General features: G+C 46.7%; 1 protein-coding gene across 1 annotated transcript; it reads right to left on the bottom strand.

Annotated features, from left to right (window-relative positions):
- Window positions 1-2,168: 2,168 nt before the first annotated feature.
- Window positions 2,169-9,972, bottom strand: CLDN16 (claudin 16). The gene is made up of 6 exons (XM_039713709.1): window positions 9,739-9,972; window positions 4,967-5,069; window positions 4,567-4,731; window positions 3,334-3,525; window positions 2,864-3,010; window positions 2,169-2,603 (listed from the first exon to the last, which is right to left on the bottom strand). Exons 1-5 carry the CDS (start codon window positions 9,850-9,852, stop codon window positions 2,871-2,873), a joined length of 714 nt encoding a protein of 237 aa, XP_039569643.1. The 5' UTR covers window positions 9,853-9,972; the 3' UTR covers window positions 2,169-2,603; window positions 2,864-2,870.
- Window positions 9,973-14,404: the final 4,432 nt, after the last annotated feature.

Genomic DNA, 14,404 nt, shown 5'->3' with positions numbered 1-14,404 from the left:
TCCTCAAAACCCACCATAGAGTTTGGCTAGAATAGAAGTATGATTAAGGAATCAGATACTGAAGAAGAGAGTCTCACAAGTGTTGATGCAATATTCTTGATATGCAAAGAATATTTGTATATAAATTCTTGGTGTGTGAAGTATATTTCAGGAGGATGAGTTAAGGTAGTATTTGTGCTCTATTTGCATACCCCAAGGAGGAACACAGGGCTAGAGGGACCAAAGAAACTAATCCTTAATATTCACCCCTGATCAGGGCATAGACCTTCAGTGCCCACTGAGCCACTGCTTGGTGTGACCCACGTGTTGTAAGTCACAAAACAGCTCCCACCACCTTAAAACAAACTGAAGACCATTGAGGACAAAGGCCCAAAATTCTCCTCAATCACTGAACAGGAGAAATCAGTGATCTGAGATTTGTAATTACACCTGCATTTCTTCTCTGCTAAACAAGAAATAAATCTTCATGGCAAGAAATAACCTCTGTGCTCAGAAAAAGCTATGGAAAGCAGCAGCAAGAGGCTGGCAGGCATCCCTGAGTGTTTGTGGGGAGGGATAATGTGCTGGTTGCATAGGCTGGGGAGTTTTTGATTCAGAGTTGATGGTGTCTTTGCTGGGTACCTCCTGCCCAGGAGCATCTCTGAGCTGCCTGCAGCAGCTCTCCTCCCTCGGGGAGGCTGAGGGAGCATTTGCCTCTCTGGGCAGGAGGGGGGCTGTGGGCAGTGGAGCAGGCACTGAACACAGCTCTGCCTCTGGGGTGTGTTCACTCTCCATCTCCTTCCCACTGTGTCTCTGAAGGCACAGGGCAGCTGGGACGCAGGCCAAGAATCAGACTCAAAAATGTTACCAGAGAATATCAGCAGTGTCAGCTCTCCTGCCCCAAAGACCCACAGAAAACATATTTCTGATGGGGCTGTAAAAAAGTTTTTTAAAAAAGAGAAACAACTACCAAGATCTGAAAAAAGTTAAAAAAAAAAAAAAAGAAACAACTACCAAGTTCTGCATGCAGTTTCCTGCAATAACAGACAAAAATTCCTGTCACCTCCAGATCTCTTTGTGCATTCTTGGTACACTCTGTGAATTCAGCACATCGCTCATAACTCTTGTACTCGTTGTCTCTCAGGACCTTGTAAAAAAGCCTCCATCACCCCTCCCACTGTGTTTACATCTGTTTGATATAGCTCATCTGTTGGCAGTAACCTGCTCTCAGTTTGGCTGACATAAACGTCTGCCAGCCCAAGCAGCACGAACTCTGCAGGCACGAGCCTCCCTTGCCTGGGCAGCAGAGCTGCCACCAGGGCTCTTGCTGAGCTGGTGGTGCTGTGCTCTGAGCCCTGTGGAGGTACTGGGCCCTCAGCAGAGCCATATGGACCTGCTGTTGTCCTGTCTGCTTCAGGCCCTGGGTGGTTTTTGCTTGGAACCACGTCAGGGCTGGGTGGTGTTTGGGCCTTGCTGGTCAGCTCTGTGCTGCAGCACAAGGTGCTGCTTCCAGGGCAACCCATCAGAAAACTCAGCCCTACATTTTCCATCATAGGAGTTACCAGAAGTGCTGCTTGGGATACAGCTCATTCCAACCTCAGCCAGCCCATCTGTCTCTGGCCCACATAACATAAAGTTTCACTTCCTACTGTCTGGGAGAAGGAAATCCAGCCTGCCCATCAAGCAGTCCATGGAGGAAGCCTGCCTCTGGTAGTGCTTCAGCACCCACAGCTGTGCACACCCAGCTGAGACTCCAGCTTTGTTCCTCCACTGCCCCTAAGCAGGTAAATCTCTGTGCTGGGAGACTTCTCAACCCTCAGTGGCAGTGATATGGTGTGGTGCCCATGGTCAGAAAAGACTGAATTTGGACAGTTCCTACCAACCCTAAGAAAACTCTGTCTCAGCTTCTCTATTAAAGACATGAAAAAATCTTCACATCCAGTCTTAAGGAACATGTTAAGCCATACAGGGATTTTCCCCCCCACCCTAGTGAAGATCTGGCTGATGCCCTAACCTCATCCAGCCTATGGCAGCCTGGATTGCAGCCAAGGACAGCAATCCAGTTAAAGGTTTAAATACCTTTTGATGGAAAGGGACAATAGATTATAGTATCATTTATCCCAGCTTCTAGTTAATGTAGATATACTGTAATGCACAAGTTCAGATTTTGGATCTTCACTCATTTTGCCCAAGCAATGTTTTTATTAAGCAGAATGAGCTGGCAATTTCCAGATTTCACTGAGTTTAGTAGTATACCCTTTAACACTGACTGAGAAGGACTGTATTTTTCAGGGAAGAATGCACCTGCATTTACAATCATTTCTCAGTGCAGACTCACAGACCAAAGAGAGGGTCACACATTTAACACTGCTCTTGTCTCTTGAAAACTCCCCAGGTGCCTGTAAGAGGGGCAGACCCCCCTACTGAGTGCACAGGGTCCAGATGTTGGTCAGGCAGTCAGTCCCTCCCTTGGCCAGGATTTTCTCCTTTGCACACTCTGTTGACACATTGCCAGCCATGGAACAGATCCATCTTGCAGTCTGGGGGTCTTCATGCAGAACACTGCAGTCTGATTCAGGAATGGCTGATTTATCTCATTTCCACCAATAGCGTTGAGACAAATGCTGAAAAGAGTTTGTGTTGGTTATTTCAGTCTGTGCTTATACAAGTGGTCTCAGCACTCAAGTCAAGAGGATTCCAGTAAGCAGGATTTTCTCAGAATTTACTTTCTTGGAGGAAAGGTATTTTGAAGCTCTCATAATGCAAATATTGTACCATACAGTAGATCCTTGAAATTCAACTGCATCTGTATCACAACCACAAGAGCTTGAGTGTCTGTGCAATCCACTACAAATTAAAGCAGAGCTCTTTCTGCAGCACTTACCTCCTCCTCACACCCTTGTGTCCACCGCATACATTTTGGAGGTGGCTGTTTGTGAGGATGGCAAATGCACATTTGTTACGACGGTCGCAGCTGAGGAATAGCCTTTCCTCAAGGAGTAGGCAGAATGGAATCTTCCAGAACTGGTCTCTGTGAGGCACAGGGAGAGAAATAGGAACTGCTAATGAGTGCTCGGTGACTTTCAGCTGCAAAGTTTCATTATTCAGGGAAAGCAGCACTCCAAGATGTGACATAATAACAACACACTTTATGTCATCCTGGCACCTCAGCTCCCACATGAAGACCTTGAGGTGCCTTGTAGAGCTGCCTCAGACTATTCCCATTTTACAGCTGAAAATATCACCACTGGAGATGAGCAACCATGCTAAAGGGCTTTCCCCACCCTGTGCACCTGTAGCACACCCTGAGCAATGGCTCTGTCCCTGAGCTGTGCCTCAGCCGTGCTTCCTCACCTCTGAAGAGATACATGCAGCAGGTGAGCAGAGACCCAGACAAGAAGCAGCCGAGTGACCCTGCCATGCCAAGCCAGCAGGACCAACCAAACTTGTACTGGATGCCCAGGAACACGTTGTGGAAGAGCAGAGAGGAGCGCTCCACGTAGACATCCACGGCGTACCACACGGAGCCCGTGATGCCAGGGAGACCTGCAGAGAGTGCCACACTCAGAACCATGGGGGAGCAGACCTAAAGCTGTAGCTGCAGTCTGCTGGGGTGGACTTCAGGGTGGGAAGACGTTCTGGGATGGCAGGTTTTGGTCCCCTTCCATGCTCTGTCTTTGGTGGATTCACCCTGGCTCCTGGTGGTATCCTGTGCTGCCAGGCAGAGGCTGCACCTCTTAGCTTGGCACTCACACACACTTCCAGCACACTGGCAGCACTCAGGTTTCTGCAGCAAAAGGCAAGAAGCTCCTCCCCTCCCAGCTGCTTGTAAAGTTGTCTCCAGCATTCAATTTCCTGATCTGTTTTGATTTTCAGAACTTTGATGATGCTTGTCAGACAAACTTTGAGAAGTGAATTGGAAGATGTTTAAAAGAGCCTCTTGACATGTTTTACATGTGCTCCCAGTGGCTGGGGTGAGCTATTAAATCTGCTTAGATGAAGAAGAGGTAGCTGCTTGATATTGACAGAAAGTCAAATTATATTATTTGGTACCTAGTTGGCTATTTATTTTGTGTTTAAAATTCTCCTACTGGCTGTAACAGCAAAGCACCTCAGCCAGTTGGGGATTTATCACCTAGAAGGGACAGACATGTTATTATCCTTTTATTAGAGATCAGCTGCAGAGATTTTGGGCTAAGTGACTTGCCCAAGGTCACACAATCTGTGGCAGAGCCAGGAACCAAACCAGGATGCCAGGACTTTCTAGTCTTTCAGCAATTAGTCTAGAGACCTACAGCAAGGTCTCTTTGCTGTATCAACCTCAACTGCTCCACAGTGAAATAGCAATAAATGGAAGTCGGTCAACTCAAAGCCAACTCACCTGGTCAAAACATGAACTGAAAGCAGATAAACTCAACTACATGCTGTTTGAGGCAGGTGGTGAACAGAAGAAGATGCATTACACAAATAAATTAAATGAAAATCCTTTCTCCTACAGAAAATCACCAGCCAAAATAAAAGAAGGCTTTTAGCTTCCCCATTTTGCTAAAGGGTGTCCTACAGAATGGGGACACAGTGGGGAAATACCTGCAAGGAGCAGCATAACCCCAGACACCAGGCAGATGCGCAGCTTGATGAGCGGCTCATCGGGAAGGAATTTCACACAATCCAGTCCCAGGACCAGGAAGAGAAATCCAAATCCTGACAGGAGGTCTGCTGTTATCATCATGGCTCGGGTCAGCACCAGTTTCACTGCAGGACAAAAGCAGATCATTCCAGTACACAAGGAATGGAAATGTGGACAGATTATGGGGTCAGATCCCACAGGAACATTTTTTTCTGGTGTTCAGCTTTTTTCAGCTTCCCTTGGAAGTAATACCTGACTGAGAAAAGAAACATGCCTCTAATTATCTGTCACTGAGTAGAACAGATAGTCTACATTCAAGTGTCCCCACCACTTGCAGAAACATCTCTGACTCTTACATACCGGAATGCTCGGCGTAGATGGAGTCGTACTCATCACAAGTCTGGATCCCATCAAAAACGTTTGTGACACATTCCCACCACAGGCCACGGCATTTTGTACTCACCTACGGATTGAGAGGACAAAAAAGACCATAGGTTAAAATATCCACCAACGCAGCAGGTGGCTGTCTTAGCCCTTCCACAGAAATCCTGGTCCAGTTACAATGATGGTAAACCAGAGTGTTTAGCTTGAAGAGAAAAAGTAGAAGCATGGAGGAAAAGGACAATATTTTCTACGTCCCCACTAATGTTTTTACATTACAGCAAAAAAAATCAGACTAGACATTAGGAAAAAAACTCTTACCTACTAGTAAGGATAAAAATTTTTGAGGAAATTTCTGGGAGGAGCTGGGGGGTGGCTGACCAGAAAGATCTAAGAGCAGTTTGCTCACTCATTGCCAAATTCTTGTCTAGGCTGAGCTGGGCAGGGCCATGGACCAGAAGACCCAAGATTTTGCTCCCCTTCCTTACACCATCCTCCTGATAGAGGAGGAGCAACTCAGAGACTGGGAGAAGCTCACTCATTGCCAAATTCTTGTCTAGGCTGAGCTGGGCAGGGCCATGGACCAGAGGACCTAAGATTTTGCTGTCTGTCTCGCCTTCCTTATACCATCTTCCTGGCAGAGGAGAAGCAGCTCAGAGAGTGGGAGAGGAGTGCAGAGGAGTCTGGATGCGAGCCCCTCTGCAGACACCTGGGGAGGGCAGCCCCCAGATGACTCAGCTGTAAACACTGGCTGGAAAACCAGAGGCAGCCGGTGCTGATCCCGGCCCTGGGGCTCCTGATGTGCTGCCAGCCGTGGGACCACGCGTGCCCAAGCCACAGTCATCACTGAGACATCCAGACTGGGCAGAGCAGCATCGTGGTTAATCGTCTCCGCTGTCCTCGAGCCGTAGATACCATTCCCAGCCCAGCCTTCCATAAATCACTTTAATACGGGAGGTGTTTCCATTACCAATGCAAATATGGCAACAAGCACCTTTAAAATATTCCTGGAATTGCTCATACGAGGAGCAGAGTTAATGTCGGTGCAGCTTTGGACTCCAGCCCTCCCACTTCTGCCAGCGACACCCGCTGCAGTTAATGGAAAGAGAAACTCTTCCAGCAAATGAGTTTCACGCAGGGGAAGGGGACTAGGCTTGCTTGGATGATGCAATAAATTCATTTTTCTTGCACTGTGTAAATCACAAAGCAGATAATAACATATCTTGGACACATAATAAAGTCTTATTCAGGATGTACTGAGGTCTGTAGCCAACCGTAATATTTTCTCCACAACACAATGTCTGAGCCAAGCTGTGCACCTCCTCTGTGATACTGCTGTCTGGATCAAAGGTGAGGAAAAATGACTCGCTACTTCAGACTGGCAGAAGAGATACTATTTATATTTGAATGGAAATAATCTACATGTTTTGTTTCATGAAGATGAGAAGTGCTTAATGTTTCTGAGAACTTCAGAGCATATTTAATGAAAAATATGATGAAAAATGAAAAGCAGTGATGGAAGAAATTAATTTCATTGGTTCTGTGCTTTTCAAGAGAACAGAGTCTCGTAAAACAATTTGCCATTTTTATATTCAATGTATTTTTACCATGGCCCTCTTAATGCAGTTGCAGGTCCTCTTCTGTATTAACTCACCACTGTTCAGGCTGTGCTTGAAAGTAGTATATTTTTATTAAATTACATTTTGTTCCACTTGTGTTTATATAATTTCCCTTTCCTCCCAAACCACCATAGGCTTATTTATACTACTCTGCATTCAGCTAATCATGTCACTTACTTCCTCACTTGCTGATATTATTACTGTTTTTTAAATCTTACAAGCAGCATCTATATTTAAATTATTTATAAGGAGACTAACAGGATTCTAGGCTTTGTCACCCTCCAAGCAAAACAGAGGTCTTAAGCACAACAGTTATGGTCTAGCTTGTGAAATAACCCCCTTCCCAGACTAACAAAAGCTTGTTTAATGCTTTCCATTTCTTGGGATATTTCAGTTGTCTCTACTCCTGCTACAGCCAGCATGGGCAAAGCAGGAGGCAGCCCATTTCCACACAGCCTGTGTGCAGCCAGGGATAATTGTCCTACTGCCTGGTGCAGGAGGGATAGGAACAGGTGTCACTGTGGGGACCTGTGGCTGCCCTGAGCTGCTGCTGAGATATTCTGGTTTCTGCTGCCAAGGGCCAACACTTGCTCCCCTCTGCTTTGTGCACTGTTGGTCCTTCTGGTTGTCAATCTGCTCCCAAGCCACCCTTGAGCATCTTCCCTTGTGCTGACAGCACAGACCTTCAGGCACACGGGAACTTGCTCCTGTCAGGGGGACACGGGTCAGGGCATGGGGCACCACGTGGGGACATGGATTTCCCCATCCCATGGCTGGATGTTGGTAGCACTAATTCCCCATCACCTCTCTCCCTCTACTGCAGGTCTGCTCCAGCTTCCCTGGTCCCAGCTGAGGACTCCCAGAGCAGCCAAACATCACAGCCACGCTCCTCATCCCCCACTCCCATTACGAAACACATTGCCACGACCTGCTTTCCCTAACACAAGTATGCATGTAAAACATGAACTGCATAATGACTGTAATACATATAATTATATCCTATTCATAATGTATAATTAATATTAAAATAATTCTCATACAGAAAAAAAGGAAAATTACAGAACAGGCACACACTCTCCTTCTGGGGAAAGCGGAGAAGACAAACATGTAAGCGATGTTAGTCACAGTGTTGTACCGCACTCTGAGAAGGTGCCAGCAGACAATGATTACAAGCCCAGCTTGAGAGTAAAACAGGCAGCATTTAACAGTAGTGGTGGTATTTATAATCCACCTGCAACAGGGAGGGACTGTCTACACAATACAGCACTCGTTGAGAAGCAGATTATGGGCTTTTTCCACTACAAACTACCACAAAAATTGACCCAGCCCTGTCTTGATGCTTCACAGGGAGTCACTAACTTAAAACAACTTTCTGTAACCTGTTGTTTCTCAAGGGAGGTGAGGGGCTGTAAAAGCTGAGTCAGAGCCTCTCTGGAGCTGGCTGCTCCGGGCACTCCCCAGCCTCTTCTTCCTGGGATGCTCCTCTCCAGTGGGACCACAGTGAAGGTTTCATCCTCCCCAGCTGCGGGGGGCCAGGGTAAAAGCCAAGCAACCAGACAAGATCCAGCAGCTGTTGAAGGATGGAGTTCCCTTCTCCTGGAGCCAAAGTTGCCTAACTTACCCTTTTTCCAGCTGAAAACAGGAGTCCTTGCGGACTCTAGCCTTTCTGGCCGTGGACATTCCTCTGTTTAGAGAGGCAGTGAGTCATTAGGGTCATTAAGATCAGTGGTCAGGTATTAAGGCTGGGGGCGTTTTACTCCATTATTTAGTATTCACACTCAGAGCCGGAATGTGAGAATAGTGGTTGCTAATGACCAAACTGATGTTAATGGAGCACTTCGGACAGCCCATCGCAGGTGTGCCTTTGCGCCACGAAGACAAGGTTACACAGCCTCGGGGTAATGGACCAGCTCTTTACTGGACTCACTTTGCTCAGGAGCTGGGCTTCTCTCATCTGGTTTTCCCCACAAGTGGACTCCCTTGGCTCTTCTGAGTACACTGATATACCTTCATCTGAGTACTTCCTGATAGAAATCTGAAATATCTCCCAAATGAAGAGTCACATCCCATCCAGCATCACTAGGTGCACTCTTTGTCCTGAAAAGAGGCTCACTGAGCAGACACACTGACCACCAGGAACTGCACTGCCTTGGATCATCATCTCGGCACTTACATCCAACTCTCAGGGTCTCTGACAGTCAGAGTGTCAGGATTTCTTGTGGCATAGAGAAAAAGAAAGGCTTTTCTTGTAATTAGTTTTATCCTTCTGTCCTTGGATAATTCACCCCTTCACGTGCTGCAGCTAAATGCTGCATTGCAATCACTGAGGAGCTCATGGTTTCCTATGCTGGATAGTAGATAGAAAGTTTCCTCCTGATACATTCAGACAAACTTTCTATCCTGGAAGGTGTTTCACATTCACTGCCTAAACGATCCAATTTGCCAGACAGCAGATTCCTACACTGTGGAATTGCAGCTCAAATGTACAGAAGTGAATGACTGTGCTGGGAAGAAAATTATAAATTTGCAGTATTGAGTGCTGGAGAAACAGTGATGATTTTGGACCTGGAGTCTTTGGGACACACCTTGCCTGTAAGCAGCAATCTGCTCCCTTGTTTGCAATTACCTTTTGCCAATACCTTTCTCTAATATGAGAGTGCTACTGTCCACATGAGTTCCAGGAGTTATTGAGTCCCCATGCTCCCCTTAAATTTCTGGTAGCCCTGTAGCTCAATGGCTGGTCAGAAAAAGACTTGAAGAGCACAGTTGTACATGCTGGATGTCTCCACCAAGAAGACAAGAACTAGAAACATCTTCAAAATATCCATGCAAGTTGGAGATACAGGATAACTCTTCTCAAGTTCATGCACATTTAAAACTAGAGCCTGTAGATCTTTCCAGAACTTACTAAGTAAGAGCACAGTCTGGATAAAAAAGTCTGGCAAAGAGAATTTCACAAAATGCCACTTTTTTCCTGCTTTTGCCACAGTAATAATTTTCATTCTCATCCATTTTCATCCAGCACAAGAGGGAGAAAGAACATGAGAGTGGAGTGAAGCAATGACACCAGGAACAAACTCTCTCTAGCACAAATTTGTTTTGGTGATCAGGCTCTCCTCACCCCAGTCTTACCTCCAGGGAGTCATCAGCATTCACCATCCAGCAGTCTGTCCAGGTAGATATTATCAAAAATGCAGCAGAGAAAAAAGCAAAGAAGAAGCCCACATATTGGAGGAAAAACTTCATGCCAGCAGGTGCTCAGCACATCCAGGGGAGTGCGAAGAACAGCGCCCAGCCTTGCTCCTAAAGCCAGGGTTGAGACAGTGTCAGTGTCCCCGATGCCCAGCAGTGACCATGAGGAGCAGGACCTCCTCTCTTGTGCAGATGCCATCTGGTAGTGATGGCTGCAGGGCAGTGCTCACCTGCCAGGGGTCAGGAGGAGGGTGAGAGTGCCCATGGGAGCTGCTGCAGCCAATCCGCCCTGCACCGCTACAGCTCTTGTCATGCCTGACTGAAGAGAAATGGGGCTGTGCAGAAGGGACATGCAGTAACTGCAGCCCTGGGCTGCCAGGGGAGGCAGGTACCATGGAAGGTTTTGTCAAAATAGGAATTAAAAAAAAGAATCAAAACTTGCTCTCCAGGGCTGAAGTCTTGAGCCTTGCTGTGAGGCACAGAGAGGAGCTCTCATGTGCACACACACATTTATTCAATGGTTTATGCCTTAGCAGGGAGCAATTATTAAGTGTCTTGGTGTAGATCCCAGACCCCTTGGTTGTTACCCTGTTGGTCTCTGGTGCAGTGGTGATCTAGTTCAATGCAGAAATGTCACCAGGAAAAGGAAAAGGCAACAGTCATGGGCCTTCAGAACCAACATCCACCCCCATCCCTAATACAGAACTCTATATTCTGAATTTAAGTCAAACCTTGAAACCTCTCATGCCCTAGGCCTTGATTTGTTCATGGCATGAGTACAACTCCCATGTGGAAATCTTGAAGTTTTCAGACCAGTGCCAGTCTGGAGGATTTCAGTTGGTTGGAATTTCCCTGCTTGCTTACTCTGATGGCAAACTTCTCTTTTCCTGCTGGACTCCACAGGTGAGCAGGGGTCACACAGGCTGCCAGAGGCAGAAGGCTGGGGACTCTGTAAGAGGCTTCTCAATGTTTCCTCTCTGTGCAGTGCTGAGAAAGTCATCAGGGCACCCTTCAGGAAAACCAAAGGGGAGTGGGACTAGAAATTCCTCCCATCCCAAAGGCACAAAAGCACAGAAAGCATCGCATCCTCAATGATCATTGATTTTGAATTTAAAGAGAAGCAGTAACAGGCTGAAGATCTGCCTTGAATGGGCAAATATTCAACAGAGGGCAGACTAGCAGCCTCTTGCTCTGCGTTCAGCTTTGTTTCCAACCCAGCTTTGCCCAGGCTGGCGGTGTCTGTCATCTGAGCTGTCACCTCCAGATGGAGCCAAGCGGCACCTTTACAGTGCTGCTCAAAGCTTCTGCTTCTCCGGGATTCCCCTTCAAATACCACAGCAATGAGAAGTTTATTCTTACAATAGATAACCCGTATAATTCCAGTCATAGCCTCATGAGGCGGTTTTGCTGACAGAGATCACAACTTTTACCCTCGATGCCTGGCTCACTCCACTCCTCAAGCCTCACACTGTGGAACAGGTCCTCAGCACATGCTTTGAGAAGCTTAAGTGGAGAACAAAACTCCCAGGTATAAAGCTGGGTATGCAGGAGGCTCTGATGCTTCAGCTTTCTGCTTTTTGTTTCCTAATTCTATTTGTAGAAGCGGACAACTGAGGAACTTTTTTTCTTCCATCTTTCCCAGATGCAAGTCTTGATGTGGTTATGTGGATATGATGCTTTCTGCTGAGTTTTCTGGTATCCAAATATCTGGATAAGTCAAAGAAACCTTCATGATTTTCACTTCATGGCTTTCTGTGTTGTGTTTTCAACAGTTCTGACCCATATGGACATGACAGTGGCCACACAGGTCCCATAAAGGATCATGACTTTCATTAGCACATATATGTATATAGATTACATTTGTCTGAGACAGGTACTGAAAATAGACATCAGCTTCCTATACTTGTCTTGTTCTGAGTTCATTAACTTCAGTCTTCATCCATTTTTAAGAAGCATCCTAGTCGGTTGTTATTACTGGCAACTCAGAAAAAGTAGTGTGGTGAGCTAGAAAAGGCCTGAAAAATCTGAGACAGCCTTCCCACAGTCAGCATTAAGTCCTTAGGACTTAGTCCTAAGTCAGGACAGAGTTTAACAACAACAGAGACTGGATTAACCAGGAAATGTATTATAGCCATATGAAATGTATTATAGCCATTGCCTTGTGTCCTGTACCCAAATGCAAGCCACTTTCAGAGAGGATAAGCCAAGTGGAAAGAAAGGGGACATTTTCTCTTATTTGGTGCATGGTGGAAGCGTCTCAATACAAGCATGACAGAGGTAGAAAGTGACAATCTCCCATGCTAATAGCCAGAGAGGTGTTTCTAAGCTTTTGTGCTGGGCATGTTGTACTCTGTTCTTCCAGCCCAGCCCATGAAATGCCCATGGATGTCAGACCAAGAGGCAAACACCACCAAGGGATGGAGGCAGCATGTGAGGCACCAGCGCTGCCTGTGCTTCACTCCATCTCCCCACAGCTGTTATTGTAGTCCTGGTGATGTCTTGTTTATTTTCCGCATGCCCAGCAATGTGTTGCTGTCCCATCTTCTTCCACCTCCCTGTGCTCACCTTCCCTGCAGGGCAGGGCAGGTGAGTGACCCTTCCTAGAGCAGGATGCCAGTGCTTCCCTGGCCATGAGTCACTGGAGGCAGGAAGTGGCTCCAGCCATTTGCATCTAGCTTGGGGCTCTGGAGCATCCTGGCCTGGACAGCAGAGCAGGTCAGGATCCTTCCGTTTTCCCTGGTGTAAGGCTGCTCCAGAGTGTGAAACACCATGAAGACAGTTTGTGGCTTTTCACCTGGTGGAGAGACCAATCCAGTATCTGGTCCTTCTTTAGGTCTGTGTCTTCAAACACACCCATAGAATCTGCTGTAGATACTAGAAAGAATACAATATTCTTTATTTAGTAGAAAATGGCAAGGTACATGTTTAATATTCTTTATTTAGAACAAGTCAGCATCTTCTTGAAGCAAAGTCTGTAGCAGTTTCTCATCATGGTCTGCTTTCCTAGCTTGCATGACAGATGTCCCCTCAGCTTCAGAAAACAGCTCTCCCAAAATAACCTCCCACGATGTCTTTGTATAGCCCAAAACCTGGCTGACATGACTCAGAGTAGCTTTCCAGTGAATTTGTAGGCTGTACTACATGTGCTAAACGTGCTTTGACACTAATAAAAGCATTAGGGTATCCTAATATTTGATTGTCAGAGCTTGGCCTTGTCAGGCTCTTACTCTGTGTGGTATTGATGCAGCAGAACTTTGCTAATGTAAGAGTTTTATCACCTTGACTACACTCAGACCCAGCTCAGGGACAAATGCACCATGGGTCGATTGCTTTTATTACTCATTAACACAAGGTGGTCTGTGCTCTCTGTTAAAGCCAAGCTATTTATGTTAGGGAAAGATAAACTACTGCCAGTCTTGGGAGGTGGTTGTCACCAGTCTACTGACAAAACCATTTCTGCAGCAACACCCCACTGAGGTTGCAGCCCAGTGAGCACAGAAGGGTGCTGTTCCACCTTCACTTCCTCAATGCCTAATATAGAATGTAGCAGAGGGCCTGGAGCAAGAAGGAAGTGGTGATGCTGTGCATTCATGCATGGAATACAGACCTCTCTGCACACACGCAAGCAGCCCATGACCTGACTCCTGCTCAGGGCCAGGAGCTTGTCCAGCAGGAAGGGCTCAGGAGTCAGAGGTGATGGAGAGCTTTGGAAGGGGTTTCCCTAAGAGCTTTACTGCTCCTTGGGCTTGTCTGCCCAATCCTTCCCACTCCTCCCTCCTGGTTGTACCACCTCCCTTTTCCAGCTTCACACACCACCATCCATGGCCTCAAAGTGTGTTCAGCTCCAGAGCAGTGCTCCTGGGATGTGAGATGTGTACACAAATAAATTACAGAGCAGTGTGTAATGTACCCCTTCAGCCGTGCTCATACAGCCACAAAACCTTGGGATTTAGCTTGGCTTTAGCTCAGTAACCCCAAGGAAAATAGCAACACTTCTGAGCAGCCTATGATTTTTCAAGCAGGCACTATACAAGATTAAAGGAAAACAGGAAAGGAAAGGCATGTTCTGGTAGATGAGAGCTTAAAGGATTGGTAAGTAAAAACTGTGTTTGTACATGTGTGTGTGTGTCTGTATATTATACACACAGACACGATGCTTGCACACGCTCATTTAAAACGGCTTTTTCAGGCACTACAAAGCAATAAATGCTAAAAAAATCATTTCATTACAGTCTTTTCAGGTTCTCAAAGTACCATGTTCTTCACAGTACAACAAATTTATGGCTGCCTATGAAACCCCACACCTGAGAAACACATAGTCTCAATGATGTATGACTAACCCCACTTTAGAGCTGGGGAAAACGCGGCCCTGACTAAGTGCCTTTAGATCGAGAGCGAGGAGTCCCGCTCCTCTTTAGCACCGGGGCAGGACTTGGGCGTGGGAAGATCCCTATCAGTGAGAACGTGTGTGACCACTCGGCTTTCCTGGGAGCCGCCAGAGAATACGCGCTGCCCGTCACTGCATACCAGCTGCACGCAGGTGTGTTTTGGCAGAGGCGCTGGGTAGTGGATCAGACACACCTTTTCTCGGCATGTCACAAGTTCC

This window comes from Passer montanus, unplaced genomic scaffold (genome assembly GCF_014805655.1).
Source record: "Passer montanus isolate IOZ18808 unplaced genomic scaffold, ASM1480565v1 scaffold29, whole genome shotgun sequence".
Lineage (NCBI taxonomy): Eukaryota > Metazoa > Chordata > Aves > Passeriformes > Passeridae > Passer > Passer montanus.
Note: the sequence above shows the minus strand (reverse complement) of the source record. Positions and strands in the feature narration are given on the sequence as shown.

Coding starts and splice junctions, on each gene's coding strand:
- CLDN16 (XM_039713709.1), bottom strand. CDS start 9,852: ATGAAGTTTTTCCTCCAATATGTGGGCTTCTTCTTTGCTTTTTTCTCT. Junction 5,070..9,738: donor ATGCTGATGACTCCCTGGAG/GTAAGACTGGGG, acceptor CTCAATCCGTAG/GTGAGTACAAAATGCCGTGG. Junction 3,526..4,566: donor GGTTATGCTGCTCCTTGCAG/GTATTTCCCCAC, acceptor CACTCTCTGCAG/GTCTCCCTGGCATCACGGGC.